The 15,706-nt window shown below is 52.2% G+C and overlaps 1 protein-coding gene across 10 annotated transcripts in view; it reads left to right on the plus strand.

Annotated features, from left to right (window-relative positions):
* The first annotated feature begins 1,029 nt into the window (after positions 1-1,029).
* TRIM25 (tripartite motif containing 25) overlaps positions 1,030-15,706 on the plus strand; it is a 42,845-nt gene continuing 28,168 nt past the window's right edge. For 6 of the 10 annotated variants that reach the window (XR_013263636.1, XR_013263638.1, XR_013263637.1 and 3 more), the window contains exons 1-4: positions 1,054-2,133; positions 5,022-5,117; positions 11,602-11,835; positions 14,889-15,027. Coding sequence is in view for 5 of the 10 variants with exons in the window: in XM_077460676.1 (XP_077316802.1) it covers positions 1,519-2,133; positions 5,022-5,117; positions 11,602-11,835; positions 14,889-15,027 (1,084 nt within the window). In the remaining 5 variants the exon portion in view is untranslated. Of the gene's footprint in view, positions 2,134-5,021; positions 5,118-11,601; positions 11,836-14,888; positions 15,028-15,706 lie in introns of all 10 variants that reach the window. The other 4 variants (XM_077460678.1, XM_077460681.1, XM_077460679.1 and 1 more) reach the window with 4 other exon arrangements.

Below are 15,706 nucleotides of genomic sequence, written 5' to 3' on the forward strand. Positions count from 1 at the left end.
ACGGCCGGGTGGGAGCCGTCTACTTCTGATAGTACGTTCAGGAACGTCATTCAGAAGGAGCGGGATCGCGCGCGTGCCCGCGCAGCGACGCGATCCCGATGCACCCGTGTCACCCGGACACGGCACATCTCAGATCAGCAGGAGGGCTCTGTGATTGGCCCTCCTGATCACATGACGGCCGTGTCCAATCACGGCCGTCATGTGATGTAAACAAACAGCCGGTTGCTAGGCAATCGGCTCTCCTCTCCTCACTCGGAAGTCATCGCTGAGGAGAGGAGAGCAGATCGCTGCAGCCGGCTGATGATCAGTGAGTATGAGCTGTTTTTACAGCTTTTTACTCACTGATCATCAGTCTAGTGTAATACACACCACACAGTGTAAACACAGTCCCCACATATGTCCCCAAAACACACATGTCCCCAAATAATAAAAACATGTCCCCCACATATGTCCCACTAAAGTCACATGTCTCAATGATCACCTGCACACATATGTACATGATCATTTGCGTACATATGTCCGTGATCACACAAACCAATTATTATACACTTAACGGAATTTTTTTTACCAAAAACATGTAGCAGAATACATTTTGGCTTAAATTTATGACAAAATTTTTTTTTTATTGGATTTCTTTTCAAATAGAAAAAAGAAAATATAGTTTTTTTCCCAAATTTCCGCTTTTTTGCGCTTATATCGCAAAAAATAAAAAACGGAGTCGTGAATAAATAACACCAAAATAAAGCTCTATTTGTGCGAACAAAATGATAAAAATTTCATTTGGGTACAGTGTAGCATGACCGCGCAATTGTCACTGAAAGCGCGAGAGCGATGAAAGCTGAAAATTGGGCTGGGAAGGAAGGGGGCGAAAGTGCCCCCCGGTATTGAAGTGGTTAAAAACATTTTAGGCATTGACCCATGTCCCCCTGGGGCAGGACTCGGGTCCCCAAACCCTTTTTAGGACAATATCTTGCATATTAGCCATTAAAATTAGCACTTTTCATTTCGAACGTTCGAGTCCCATAGACTTCAATGGGGTTCTAACGTTCGTACGAATTTGGGGTCCGTTCGAAAGTTCTGGTGCGAACCGAACCGGGGGGTGTTCGGCTCATCCCTAGTCATGGCTGCACTTTCTGTTTCTAGTTGGTGTCATGGCTGCTCTCTCCTACGTTGAGAATGTTGCTCCCCCTCCCTTTATTGGTTTTCTGGATGGCTCCACCTCTAACAAGGAAACGAAACTGTCCAGCAGTATATATGCAGAGCGTCCTCTCGTAGACTGCACAGCATCCTGTCGTAGAGTGCAGAGCGTCCTCTCGTAGAGTGCAGAGCGTCCTCTCGTAGAGTGCAGAGCGTCCTCTCGTAGACTGCACAGCATCCTGTCATAGAGTGCAGAGCGTCCTCTCGTAGACTGCACAGCATCCTGTCATAGAGTGCAGAGCGTCCTCTCGTAGAGTGCAGAGTGACAAAGCAATACAGAAGAACACCGTCTTCTCTCCGGGGTCCACATTTGCCCTCACCATGGCTCAGTCTCTGGATGAGATGGTAGAAGAGCTGACCTGCTCCATCTGTCTGAGTCTCTTCTCCACCCCGGTCACCATACCCTGTGGCCACAACTTCTGCTCCCAGTGCCTGGAGCTCTGCTGGAAGGAAAATTCTTATACCTGTCCCCAGTGCAGGTACCCCTTCCCCAGCAAGCCTGAGCTGAAGAAGAACACTCTGCTAAGTAACCTGGTGAGCATGGCACAGGCTGCCCAGGGGGAAGTGGGCACCGCTGACCAGGAACAGCAGGAGGTGAAAAGCGATGAAGAGCCTGAAGAAGAGGAGGAGGAGAGGGTCAGGGAGGAAACCGTGCTGTGTGACAGCTGTATGAAGAACCCCGCTGCTAAAACCTGCCTCACCTGCATGGCTTCCTTCTGCCAGGACCACCTCCTGCCCCACCTGGAGAGCCCGGCCTTCAGTGACCACCAGCTCAGCCAGCCCCTCCGGGACCTGCAGCAGAGGAAATGCCCGGAGCACAATAAGCTGATGGACCACTACTGCTGGGAACACAGCCGGTGCATCTGCTGCTTTTGTGTCCTAAACCACAAGAAGTGCCAGACCTACACCCTGGAGGAGGGCAAGAAGAAGAAGGAGGTGAGCCTATCCCTGTGTGTCATGTTGTGTATGTCCTGTGCGGTGCCAGGTGTATACCCCGGAGGGGGGCAAGTAGAGGGAATTGATGAGCTGATCAGCTTCCCCTTGGACTTCATGATGCTGTTTGTTCACTAAAGTTCTCTAACAAACCTCTGAGGGCTTCACAAAACAGCTGTATTTATACTGAGATTAAATGACACACAGGTGGACTCTATTTACTAATTAGGTGACTTCTGAAGGCATTTGGTTCCTCTAGATTTTAGTTAGGGGTATCAGAGTAAAGGGGGCGCCATACAAATGCCCCTCCCCCACACTTTTCACATATTTATTTGTATCATTTATCATTTTCCTTCCACTTCACAATTATGTGACACTTTGTGTTGGTCCATCACATAAAATCCCAATAAAATACATTTATGGTTTTGGTTGCAACAAAATGTGGGGAATGTCGGGGGGTATGAATACTTTTTCAAGGCGCTGTAGTGTATGTCACACATGGCACCAGGCCAACACACTGGAGGAGGAAGGAGGACAGACCAACCTCATGGTATGTAACCTTGTATAGGGTAGCACAGTGGTGTTTGGGGCAGCACAGTGGTGTAGTGGGTAGCACAGTGGTGTAGTGGGTAGCACAGTGGTGTAGTGGGTAGCACAGTGGTGTAGTGGGTAGCACAGTGGTGTAGTGGGTAGCACAGTGGTGTAGTGGGTAGCACTCTCCCCATAGCAGTCAAAAGGGGTCGCTGGTTCGAATCCCGACCAGGACACTACCTGCCTGGAGTTTGCATGTTTTCGTGGGTTTCCTCCGGGTACTCCGGTTTCCTCCCACACTCCAAAGACATGCAGGTAGGTTAATTGGCTTCTGTCCAAAATTGGCCCCTAGAATATGAATGGGGACCTTGGATTGTGGGCTCCTTGAGGGTCGGGACCGATGTGAGTGTGCAATGTATGTGTAAATTGATGGCATTATATGGGTACAGGAATAGGGACAATTGTAGACACTCAGGTTGAACTGGATGGACTGGTGTCTTTATTCAACCTTACTAACTATGTAACTATGTATATGTTATGTATTGGGTCGGACCTACACCCTGGAGGAGAGCTAGAGCAGAAAAGAAGTGAGACTATCCCTTTCTATCACACATGTTACCTGACTGAGACTATCCCTGTATATCACATAGTGTGTGTCACATATGGTGTCAGGCAGGGCCGGGACAAGGGGTGGGCAGGAGGGGAGACTGCCCTGGGCATTGGTTTATTGTAGGGATATGGGTGTCCTGACCCTAACCCTAAGAGAAGGCACTGGATGGCCATGTCCTGGCACTGGTGGCAGGCCCACACGCTGGAGGAGGGTAGTATGCAGCCGTGTGCTGGCCATCGGAGTTTCCCGGTGGGCCGATTGCTCAGTGGGCCAGTCAGGTGCAGTCCTGGAGCCACTCCTGACAGTGAGTGATCGCGATTTCACTCCTGTCACCAACCCTTGCTGTAGAGAGGATTAAGATTTCTGCTCCCTCTTGGGGGAGAAAGACGGCCGGCAGACTTTCTTTCCTCTCTCCCCTTATCACAGTGGCTGGAGAGAGGAACGAGAAGCTGCCTTCAGTACTGTGAGTACACGTGGGAGGGGGGTGGAGACACCATGATCTAAGGGGCCGCCGATGGGGACACGCTGATCTATGGGGGGCCGCCGATGGGGACACGCTGATCTACGGGGGGCACCAATGGGGACACGCTGATCTAAGGGGGCGCCGATGGGGACACGCTGATCTACGGGGGGCACCAATGGGGACACGCTGATCTAAGGGGGCGCCGATGGGGACACGCTGATGTAAGGGGGCGCCGATGGGGACACGCTGATCTACGGGGGGCACCAATGGGGACACGCTGATCTACGGGGGGCCGCCGATGGGGACACGCTGATCTACGGGGGGCACCAATGGGGACATGCTGATCTAAGGGGGCGCCGATGGGGACACGCTGATCTACGGGGGGCGCCGATGGGGACACGCTGATCTACGGGGGGTCGCCGATGGGGACACGCTGATCTACGGGGGGTCGCCGATGGGGACACGCTGATCTACGGGGGGCCGCCGATGGGGACACGCTGATCTACGGGGGGCCGCCGATGGGGACACGCTGATCTACGGGGGGCCGCCGATGGGGACACGCTGATCTACGGGGGCGCCGATGGGGACACGCTGATCTACGGGGGCGCCGATGGGGACACGCTGATCTACGGGGGCGCCGATGGGGACACGCTGATCTACGGGGGCGCCGATGGGGACACGCTGATCTACGGGGGCGCCGATGGGGACACGCTGATCTACGGGGGCGCCGATGGGGACACGCTGATCTACGGGGGCGCCGATGGGGACACGCTGATCTACGGGGGCGCCGATGGGGACACGCTGATCTACGGGGGTGCCGATGGGGACACGCTGATCTAAGGGGGCGCCGATGGGGACACGCTGATCTACGGGGGCGCCGATGGGGACACGCTGATCTACGGGGGTGCCGATGGGGACAAGCTGATCTACGGGGGGCCGATGGGGACACACTGATCTACGGGGGCGCCGATGGAGACACGCTGATCTATGGGGCGCCGATGGGGACACGCTGATCTACGGGGGGCCGCCGATGGGGACACGCTGATCTATGGGGGGCGCCGATGGGGACACGCTGATCTACGGGGGGCCGCCGATGGGGACACGCTGATCTAAGGGGGCGCCGATGGGGACACTGTGATCAAAGTGGGCCAGTCTGGATGATGTCCAGGGCTAAATTTTTGTCCCAGTCCAGTCCAGCCCTGGTTGGTTGTGTATTGAGAGGTGGGGATATTGATGGACGTCAGTTTTGTAGGATATTTGCTTCCACTAAATAATGTTCTTTTTCAGCTTTTTTACACAGAGCTGCTGCGATCTTTGAACCAGAAGATGGAAAAAGTCACCAACACTTCTGAAGATGTGAATTATGAGCAACGCAAAGTAATGGTGAGTTGACTTTTGGAAGATGCGAGGAACTCATAGAACCTCCTTTGTGTCCAGCCAATCGGATGGATAACAATATTTCACCCCATAACCCGCTCCTCAGGTCAGTGTTCCCACTGGACGTTCTTCTAGGTCCTAGCACCGGTCTCTCCTCTAAGGTTACAGCTGCCCCAAGCATGAGGCCACAGTACCCTGGGCCTTGGACCGCATATATGTTTTATCCCTGTACCTTCCTGTCACAGTGACAGGAAGCAAAATACTCCAAATGTGTTTGTGCGGGGGGCCACCCATCACTGAGCTTGCTCATCCTTTGCTACCATTTTGCAAAACAACAAAACCTACGGGGTCAGTTCCCCAACGGCAACACCATAGGGGTCTGTGTTGATAGGCAGCTGCATATTTCTTGCCTTTGAAATGCATCTCTCCTCACTCATCGCTCAGTGACCGGGGCATTTGACCTCCTTTTTGATGGAGAAGGGCCAACAAGAAATAAGAGATGAGAGTTGGTGGGTGATGTCACGGCTCCGGGAGTTCAGAACTGTTGTTGCACGCTCCCTGACACGGGGAACTAGAGTTTCTCCATCATGTGACCAGAATTGAGGATCCTGACACAGGGAATCCGGAGCGTCTCCATCACGTGACCACAATGTAGAGGATCCTGACACATGGAAGCCGGAGCGTCTCCATCATGTGACCACAATGAAGAGGATCCTCACACAGGGAAGCCGGAGCGTCTCCATCACGTGACCACAATGTAGAGGATCCTGACACAGGGAAGCCGGAGCGTCTCCATCATGTGACCACAATGAAGAGGATCCTGACACAGGGAAGCCGGAGCGTCTCCATCACGTGACCACAATGTAGAGGATCCTGACACAGGGAATCCAGAGCTTCTCCATCACGTGACCACAATGTAGAGGATCCTGACACAGGGAATCCAGAGCTTCTCCATCACGTGACCACAATGTAGAGGATCCTGACACAGGGAAGCCGGAGCTTCTCCATCACGTGACCACAATGTAGAGGATCCTGACACAGGGAATCCAGAGCTTCTCCATCACGTGACCACAATGTAGAGGATCCTGACACAGGGAAGCCGGAGTGTCTCCATCACGTGACCACAATGTAGAGTATCCTGACACAGGGAATCCGGAGTTTCTCCATCACATGACCACAATGAAGAGGATCCTGACACAGGGAAGCCGGAGCTTCTCCATCACGTGACCACAATGAAGAGGATCCTGACCCAGGGAAGCCGGAGCGTCTCCATCACGTGACCACAATGTAGAGGATCCTGACACAGGGAATCCGGAGCGTCTCCATCACGTGACCACAATGTAGAGTATCCTGACACAGGGAAGCTGGAGTGTCTCCATCACGTGACCACAATGTAGAGTATCCTGACACAGGGAATCCGGAGCGTCTCCATCACGTGACCACAATGTAGAGGATCCTGACACAGGGAATCCGGAGCGTCTCCATCACGTGACCACAATGTAGAGGATCCTGACCCAGGGAAGCCGGAGCTTCTCCATCATGTGACTACAATGAAGAGGATCCTGACACAGGGAAGCCGGAGCGTCTCCATCACGTGACCACAATGTATAGGATCCTGACACATGGAAGCCGGAGCGTCTCCATCATGTGACCACAATGAAGAGGATCCTGACACAGGGAAGCCGGAGCGTCTCCATCACGTGACCACAATGTAGAGGATCCTGACACAGGGAAGCCGGAGCGTCTCCATCATGTGACCACAATGTAGAGGATCCTGACACAGGGAAGCCGGAGCGTCTCCATCATGTGACCACAATGAAGAGGATCCTGACACAGGGAATCCAGAGCTTCTCCATCACGTGACCACAATGTAGAGGATCCTGACACAGGGAAGCTGGAGTGTCTCCATCACGTGACCACAATGTAGAGTATCCTGACACATGGAATCCGGAGCGTCTCCATCACGTGACCACAATGTAGAGGATCCTGACCCAGGGAAGCCGGAGCTTCTCCATCATGTGACTACAATGAAGAGGATCCTGACACAGGGAAGCCGGAGCGTCTCCATCACGTGACCACAATGTAGAGGATCCTGACACAGGGAATCCGGAGCGTCTCCATCACGTGACCACAATGTAGAGTATCCTGACACAGGGAAGCTGGAGTGTCTCCATCACGTGACCACAATGTAGAGTATCCTGACACAGGGAATCCGGAGCGTCTCCATCACGTGACCACAATGTAGAGGATCCTGACCCAGGGAAGCCGGAGCTTCTCCATCATGTGACTACAATGAAGAGGATCCTGACACAGGGAAGCCGGAGCGTCTCCATCACGTGACCACAATGTAGAGGATCCTGACACATGGAAGCCGGAGCGTCTCCATCATGTGACCACAATGAAGAGGATCCTGACACAGGGAAGCCGGAGCGTCTCCATCACGTGACCACGATGTAGAGGATCCTGACACAGGGAAGCCGGAGCATCTCCATCATGTGACCACAATGTAGAGGATCCTGACACAGGGAAGCCGGAGCGTCTCCATCATGTGACCACAATGAAGAGGATCCTGACACAGGGAATCCAGAGCTTCTCCATCACGTGACCACAATGTAGAGGATCCTGACACAGGGAAGCTGGAGTGTCTCCATCACGTGACCACAATGTAGAGTATCCTGACACAGGGAATCCGGAGCGTCTCCATCACCTGACCACAATGTAGAGGATCCTGACCCAGGGAAGCCGGAGCTTCTCCATCATGTGACTACAATGAAGAGGATCCTGACACAGGGAAGCCGGAGCGTCTCCATCACGTGACCACAATGTAGAGGATCCTGACACATGGAAGCCGGAGCGTCTCCATCATGTGACCACAATGAAGAGGATCCTGACACAGGGAAGCCGGAGCGTCTCCATCACGTGACCACAATGTAGAGGATCCTGACACAGGGAAGCCGGAGCGTCTCCATCATGTGACCACAATGTAGAGGATCCTGACACAGGGAAGCCGGAGCGTCTCCATCATGTGACCACAATGAAGAGGATCCTGACACAGGGAATCCAGAGCTTCTCCATCACGTGACCACAATGTAGAGGATCCTGACACAGGGAAGCCGGAGCGTCTCCATCACGTGACCACAATGTAGAGTATCCTGACACAGGGAATCCGGAGCTTCTCCATCACGTGACCACAATGTAGAGGATCCTGACACAGGGAAGCCGGAGCTTCTCCATCACATGACCACAATGAAGAGGATCCTGACACAGGGAAGCCGGAGCTTCTCCATCACGTGACCACAATGTAGAGGATCCTGACACAGGGAATCCAGAGCTTCTCCATCACGTGACCACAATGTAGAGGATCCTGACACAGGGAAGCCGGAGCTTCTCCATCACGTGACCACAATGTAGAGGATCCTGACACAGGGAATCCAGAGCTTCTCCATCACGTGACCACAATGTAGAGGATCCTGACGCAGGGAAGCCGGAGTGTCTCCATCACGTGACCACAATGTAGAGTATCCTGACACAGGGAATCCGGAGTTTCTCCATCATGTGACCACAATGTAGAGGATCCTGACACAGGGAAGCCGGAGCTTCTCCATCACATGACCACAATGAAGAGGATCCTGACACAGGGAAGCCGGAGCTTCTCCATCACGTGACCACAATGAAGAGGATCCTGACCCAGGGAAGCCGGAGCGTCTCCATCACGTGACCACAATGTAGAGGATCCTGACACAGGGAATCCGGAGCGTCTCCATCACGTGACCACAATGTAGAGGATCCTGACCCAGGGAAGCCGGAGCTTCTCCATCATGTGACTACAATGAAGAGGATCCTGACACAGGGAAGCCGGAGCGTCTCCATCACGTGACCACAATGTAGAGGATCCTGACACAGGGAATCCGGAGCGTCTCCATCACGTGACCACAATGTAGAGTATCCTGACACAGGGAAGCTGGAGTGTCTCCATCACGTGACCACAATGTAGAGTATCCTGACACAGGGAATCCGGAGCGTCTCCATCACGTGACCACAATGTAGAGGATCCTGACCCAGGGAAGCCGGAGCTTCTCCATCATGTGACTACAATGAAGAGGATCCTGACACAGGGAAGCCGGAGCGTCTCCATCACGTGACCACAATGTAGAGGATCCTGACACATGGAAGCCGGAGCGTCTCCATCATGTGACCACAATGAAGAGGATCCTGACACAGGGAAGCCGGAGCGTCTCCATCACGTGACCACAATGTAGAGGATCCTGACACAGGGAAGCCGGAGCATCTCCATCATGTGACCACAATGTAGAGGATCCTGACACAGGGAAGCCGGAGCGTCTCCATCATGTGACCACAATGAAGAGGATCCTGACACAGGGAATCCAGAGCTTCTCCATCACGTGACCACAATGTAGAGGATCCTGACACAGGGAAGCTGGAGTGTCTCCATCACGTGACCACAATGTAGAGTATCCTGACACAGGGAATCCGGAGCGTCTCCATCACCTGACCACAATGTAGAGGATCCTGACCCAGGGAAGCCGGAGCTTCTCCATCATGTGACTACAATGAAGAGGATCCTGACACAGGGAAGCCGGAGCGTCTCCATCACGTGACCACAATGTAGAGGATCCTGACACATGGAAGCCGGAGCGTCTCCATCATGTGACCACAATGAAGAGGATCCTGACACAGGGAAGCCGGAGCGTCTCCATCACGTGACCACAATGTAGAGGATCCTGACACAGGGAAGCCGGAGCGTCTCCATCATGTGACCACAATGTAGAGGATCCTGACACAGGGAAGCCGGAGCGTCTCCATCATGTGACCACAATGAAGAGGATCCTGACACAGGGAATCCAGAGCTTCTCCATCACGTGACCACAATGTAGAGGATCCTGACACAGGGAAGCCGGAGCGTCTCCATCACGTGACCACAATGTAGAGTATCCTGACACAGGGAATCCGGAGCTTCTCCATCACGTGACCACAATGTAGAGGATCCTGACACAGGGAAGCCGGAGCTTCTCCATCACATGACCACAATGAAGAGGATCCTGACACAGGGAAGCCGGAGCTTCTCCATCACGTGACCACAATGTAGAGGATCCTGACACAGGGAATCCAGAGCTTCTCCATCACGTGACCACAATGTAGAGGATCCTGACACAGGGAAGCCGGAGCTTCTCCATCACGTGACCACAATGTAGAGGATCCTGACACAGGGAATCCAGAGCTTCTCCATCACGTGACCACAATGTAGAGGATCCTGACGCAGGGAAGCCGGAGTGTCTCCATCACGTGACCACAATGTAGAGTATCCTGACACAGGGAATCCGGAGTTTCTCCATCATGTGACCACAATGTAGAGGATCCTGACACAGGGAAGCCGGAGCTTCTCCATCACATGACCACAATGAAGAGGATCCTGACACAGGGAAGCCGGAGCTTCTCCATCACGTGACCACAATGAAGAGGATCCTGACCCAGGGAAGCCGGAGCGTCTCCATCACGTGACCACAATGTAGAGGATCCTGACACAGGGAATCCGGAGCGTCTCCATCACGTGACCACAATGTAGAGGATCCTGACACAGGGAATCCGGAGCGTCTCCATCACGTGACCACAATGTAGAGGATCCTGACCCAGGGAAGCCGGAGCTTCTCCATCATGTGACTACAATGAAGAGGATCCTGACACAGGGAAGCCGGAGCGTCTCCATCACGTGACCACAATGTAGAGGATCCTGATCCAGGGAATCCGGAGCGTCTCCATCACGTGACCACAATGTAGAGGATCCTGACACAGGGAAGCCGGAGCTTCTCCATCACGTGACCACAATGTAGAGGATCCTGACCCAGGGAATCCGGAGCGTCTCTATCACGTGACCACAATGTAGAGGATCCTGACCCAGGGAATCAGGAGCTTCTCCATCACGTGACCACAATGTAGAGGATCCTGACACAGGGAATCCGGAGCGGCTCCATCACGTGACCACAATGTAGAGGATCCTGACCCAGGGAATCAGGAGCTTCTCCATCACGTGACCACAATGAAGAGGATCCTGACACAGGGAATCCGGAGCTTCTCCATCACGTGACCACAATGAAGAGGATCCTGACACAGGGAAGCCGGAGCGTCTCCATCACGTGACCACAATGTAGAGGATCCTGACACAGGGAAGCCGGAGCGTCTCCATCACGTGACCACAATGAAGAGGATCCTGACACAGGGAAGCCGGAGCGTCTCCATCACGTGACCACAATGTAGAGGATCCTGACACAGGGAAGCCGGAGCGTCTCCATCACGTGACCACAATGTAGAGGATCCTGACACAGGGTAGTCAGAGCTTCTCCATCACATGACCACAACGGACCAGATTAAAACATTTCCAGAGATGTTTCATGCAGCGTAGGTGGGAGGAGGGGGGAGGTCGCATTTTTAGAACCCTTCTAATTAGCTTTTACTTCCACTTTTTCACATGCAGGAAAATGCCAAGAAGAAGAAGGAGTTGTTGGAAGGTGAGTTTGAGGAAATAAAGGCCCTGATTGAAGATGAGCGGGTGAAGGCCATGGCAAAGATTGAGGAGGAGGAGAAGAAGCTTCAGAGCAAGTTTAACTTCACCAAGAAAGTCCTGAGCAAGAAAAAAAAGGAGTTTGAGTCCATGAGCAGCAAAATCGATAATCTTCTGCAGGAGCAAGACGACCTACAGTTCCTGAAGGTAACAATCTCCTCCCTTATCGTATAAAGACATACAAGGCAACGCATCTGTGAATATATATATAGAGAGAGAGAGAGAGAGAGAGAGAGAGCAAAGTCCAGGACCTCTCCAGGCCTAATGGTGACCTCCAGGGTTATGGACAGCTGACTTCCTTCTATGTAGGGTTACGAGGCATGCTGGGTGCTATGCAAAGTAGATTAATGGGCACCAGACACTTCTTGAATGCAGATAGATTTATTGTCTCTTAACAGAACTGTGGGAGAGAGGGTTAGGGCCAGGACACCCTTTAAGTAGTTGCAATGTCAATTTAGCAGACTCCGAGAGTTCTATAGGCAGACAGCCCTGCAGGGAAAGGCATCCAGCCAGACACCACATCTGCATGAGTAGGACCGCCGTCTCCTATGGCAACAATCTTGAAACAGTTTCTAACAAAGGTTGTAATGAATTTCTTCTACAATCTCCTTTTGTAGGTCTTCACTCACCTGAGCTCCCAGTCTTTTACTAGACTTGCTGATCCACTCGCCACTGGATCTCCTGAGCTCTTCCAATCTCCTCATTCAGTATCTTCCTCAAGTGTCACCCCACTGGCCTCCTCGGTCCCTGGCTTGGCAAACAATGTTGCTCTGCAAGCGTCCCCTCTTCTGATTGGGTCCCTGGCTTGACATCTGCTGAAGTTTCCCAATTCAGTTGGTGGGAATTCTGCTCCGGTACTTGCCTCAGCTATTCACAGTGGCCCCCGGTAAAAAGGTGGACGGTCCCTTAGTGGCGACAGCTTCCCCTCTACCTCCGACCATGACAGGTTCTCCGGCCGGCAGAACCGTCACTTTTGGTTGGACTGCAAGCCGCAATCCCAACCCCGTGCTGCCCTCTTACTTCTGAATAGGCCCTCACACAGCCTGGCAACCAGATGTCCCCAGGATAGGCCTCAGGTCTCTGGCCTAGCAGCCCGGGGCAGTATAACACATGCCCACCCAGACAGCCGTCCAGGTGGCACAGGACCCCGATCACCTGACCTCACCCAAATATATAGGCTCTCCTAGCAGGTCAAGGGACTCAGGAAAATCCCTGCCCATCATTGGCTGAGACACCCCATTCATTCCTAATCTGTCCTTGCAATGCCCTTGTCTTATCTAATGGCAGCAGATACCCGGCCACCTAGTGACAGAAGAGAGAAGTGCAGCAATTCCAGAATTAGGGCAAAGCCAGTTGACCTCCTAATAATTGGACAAGGCAACGATCACTCGGCGTATACATTTAAGAGCAACCCTTCCTAAACATCAGGGTGCTACATCTATATATATATATATATATATATGTACTTTGTTAAGAAAAAATATTTATAGGGGATCACATGACCTCTGTTGTTAGCTGCATAAGGGGCTTAGAAAGCTGGGTGTGGAGACTGTGGGGGAGGCGTGTCAGAAGGAGGCAGAGAAACAGCAGTACACTGATCTTCCAAGTGAAGAGCTGTGAAGAAGGCATGTCAGTACAAGTCTGACCATTGGAGGACATGCATGCTTTGCTCCCAAGTAGAATGCAAAGAAGAAAACTAACCACACTGGGATGGATGTGCTTCCATGCTTAGTGTGGTCAGTTTGTATTAGGAATACAGAGAGACTAGCAGGTATTTCACACCAAGGAAGCAATAAAAATAGAACAGGAGATTTATTCATACAAGTATGTGGTACACACAGACACATATCAGGAATATGATATGTTGGGGTAACATACACTTTAATGTCTGCCCCTCCCCCAGAAATACTGACCTCTGCATGTCTGTTCTCCTTTGAGTCCCATTTTCTATATGCCAGTCCACTGGTGAGTCCCATTCTTTGTACATCTGTCCCTCCATGAGCACTGCCAACTGTATGTCTGTCCCCCCAGGAGTCCTCTTCTCTATGTCTGTCCCCCCAGGAGTCCTCTTCTCTGTATGTCTGTCCCCCCAGGAGTCCTCTTCTCTGTATGTCTGTCCCCCCAGGAGTCCTCTTCTCTGTATGTCTGTCCCCCCAGGAGTCCTCTTCTCTGTGTATATCTGTCCCCCCAGGAGTCCTCTTCTCTGTATGTCTGTCCCCCCAGGAGTCCTCTTCTCTGTATGTCTGTCCCCCCAGGAGTCCTCTTCTCTGTGTATATCTGTCCCCCCAGGAGTCCTCTTCTCTATGTCTGTCCCCCCAGGAGTCCTCTTCTCTGTATGTCTGTCCCCCCAGGAGTCCTCTTCTCTGTGTATGTCTGTCCCCCCAGGAGTCCTCTTCTCTATGTCTGTCCCCCCAGGAGTCCTCTTCTCTGTATGTCTGTCCCCCCAGGAGTCCTCGTCTCTCTATGTCTGTCCCCCCAGGAGTCCTCGTCTCTCTATGTCTGTCCCCCCAGGAGTCCTCTTCTCTGTGTATATCTGTCCCCCCAGGAGTCCTCTTCTCTATGTCTGTCCCCCCAGGAGTCCTCTTCTCTGTATGTCTGTCCCCCCAGGAGTCCTCTTCTCTGTATATCTGTCCCCCCAGCAGTCCTCGTCTCTGTATTTCTGTCCCCCCAGGAGTCCTCTTCTCTGTATGTCTGTCCCCCCAGGAGTCCTCTTCTCTGTGTATATCTGTCCCCCCAGGAGTCCTCTTCTCTGTCTGTCTGTCCCCCCAGGAGTCCTCTTCTCTTCTCTGTCTGTCTGTCCCCCCAGGAGTCCTCTTCTCTGTCTGTCTGTCCCCCCAGGAGTCCTCTTCTCTGTCTGTCTGTCCCCCCAGGAGTCCTCTTCTCTATGTCTGTCCTCCAATGACTCACATTTTCTTTGTCGGTCCCTTCCCTATACTGTATCTCTTACCCCCACAAGCCTTGTTCCCTCTTTACTGGTCTCCCCTTAAACAGGTTGTAAAGGAAAAGTCCAGCGGTTAAAGTTGCCCCCGGCGTGGGTACTTGGCTGCAGAGGTCTGATTAATTGAGGACATGGGAGATGTAAGAAGCCAGCGAGTGATTTAGTATCCCCACCCCCAAATTCCTATAAATGGCAGTTTTGGGGGGGTGAACCCTATAAACCAAACTGGATTATGTGTTTTATTGTGTTTTTTTTATGGCAGAGAGTCACCAAAATGACAGATACCGTATCCAAGGAGCCATACAAGCCAAAGATCGTCTTCGATGAGAAGCTGCTGCAACAAATATATAACAACGCCAAATCCCTCAAACAGACCGTCAAATATAAGATCGCCAACCCAGGTAAGGGCTCTGCTCATCGCCACCTTTCTGTGACACCCCTCCAGGGGGCATTACTGGGGCTACAACACCTTGGGCACCAGTGGACTTGATTTTGGCCTGCAGAACCACATGGCTCAGATGAAAACGTGGCTGTTGTTTAGGAATGGGGTTAAATAGAGCTAATCTGTATCCTCTCCACCAATCAACCAACCACGGCACCACGGCACCACGGCACCACGGCCAATACAGGTGTCTACAGTTCTCTAAAACATTGAGCTCCAGGTAAAGAGAAAGTTTTCATCTTTATGTTTTATAAACCTCTCATCTTTGTGTCGTGTGTAAAATATATCTTTACATGGGGTGACCATACAGTGGGGGAAATAACGATCGTCTCCCCTGCAGATGGTGGAAGTGTTTTCCCCACTAACATAGAAATGAAGGGTCTATCATTGTTATCAGAGGTGTGTTTTATATGATGGAGACAGAAGATCAACCAAAATCCAGAAAACACACAAATGTTATAAATGGAGTTGCAGTTCAGTGAGTAAAATAAGTATTTGATCCCCAAGCAAAACATGACTTATGCCGCGTACACACGGGCGGACTGTATGGCGTACTTAGTTCGTCATACAATCCGACGGACAGTCCGTCGTACTTTCCACTGAACGGACTTGACCACACACGGATACACAAACAGTCC

Source organism: Lithobates pipiens, unplaced genomic scaffold (assembly GCF_037356315.1).
Source record: "Lithobates pipiens isolate NorthernLeopardFrog02 unplaced genomic scaffold, aLitPip1_a1.2 Scaffold_28, whole genome shotgun sequence".
In the NCBI taxonomy this organism is placed as follows: domain Eukaryota; kingdom Metazoa; phylum Chordata; class Amphibia; order Anura; family Ranidae; genus Lithobates; species Lithobates pipiens.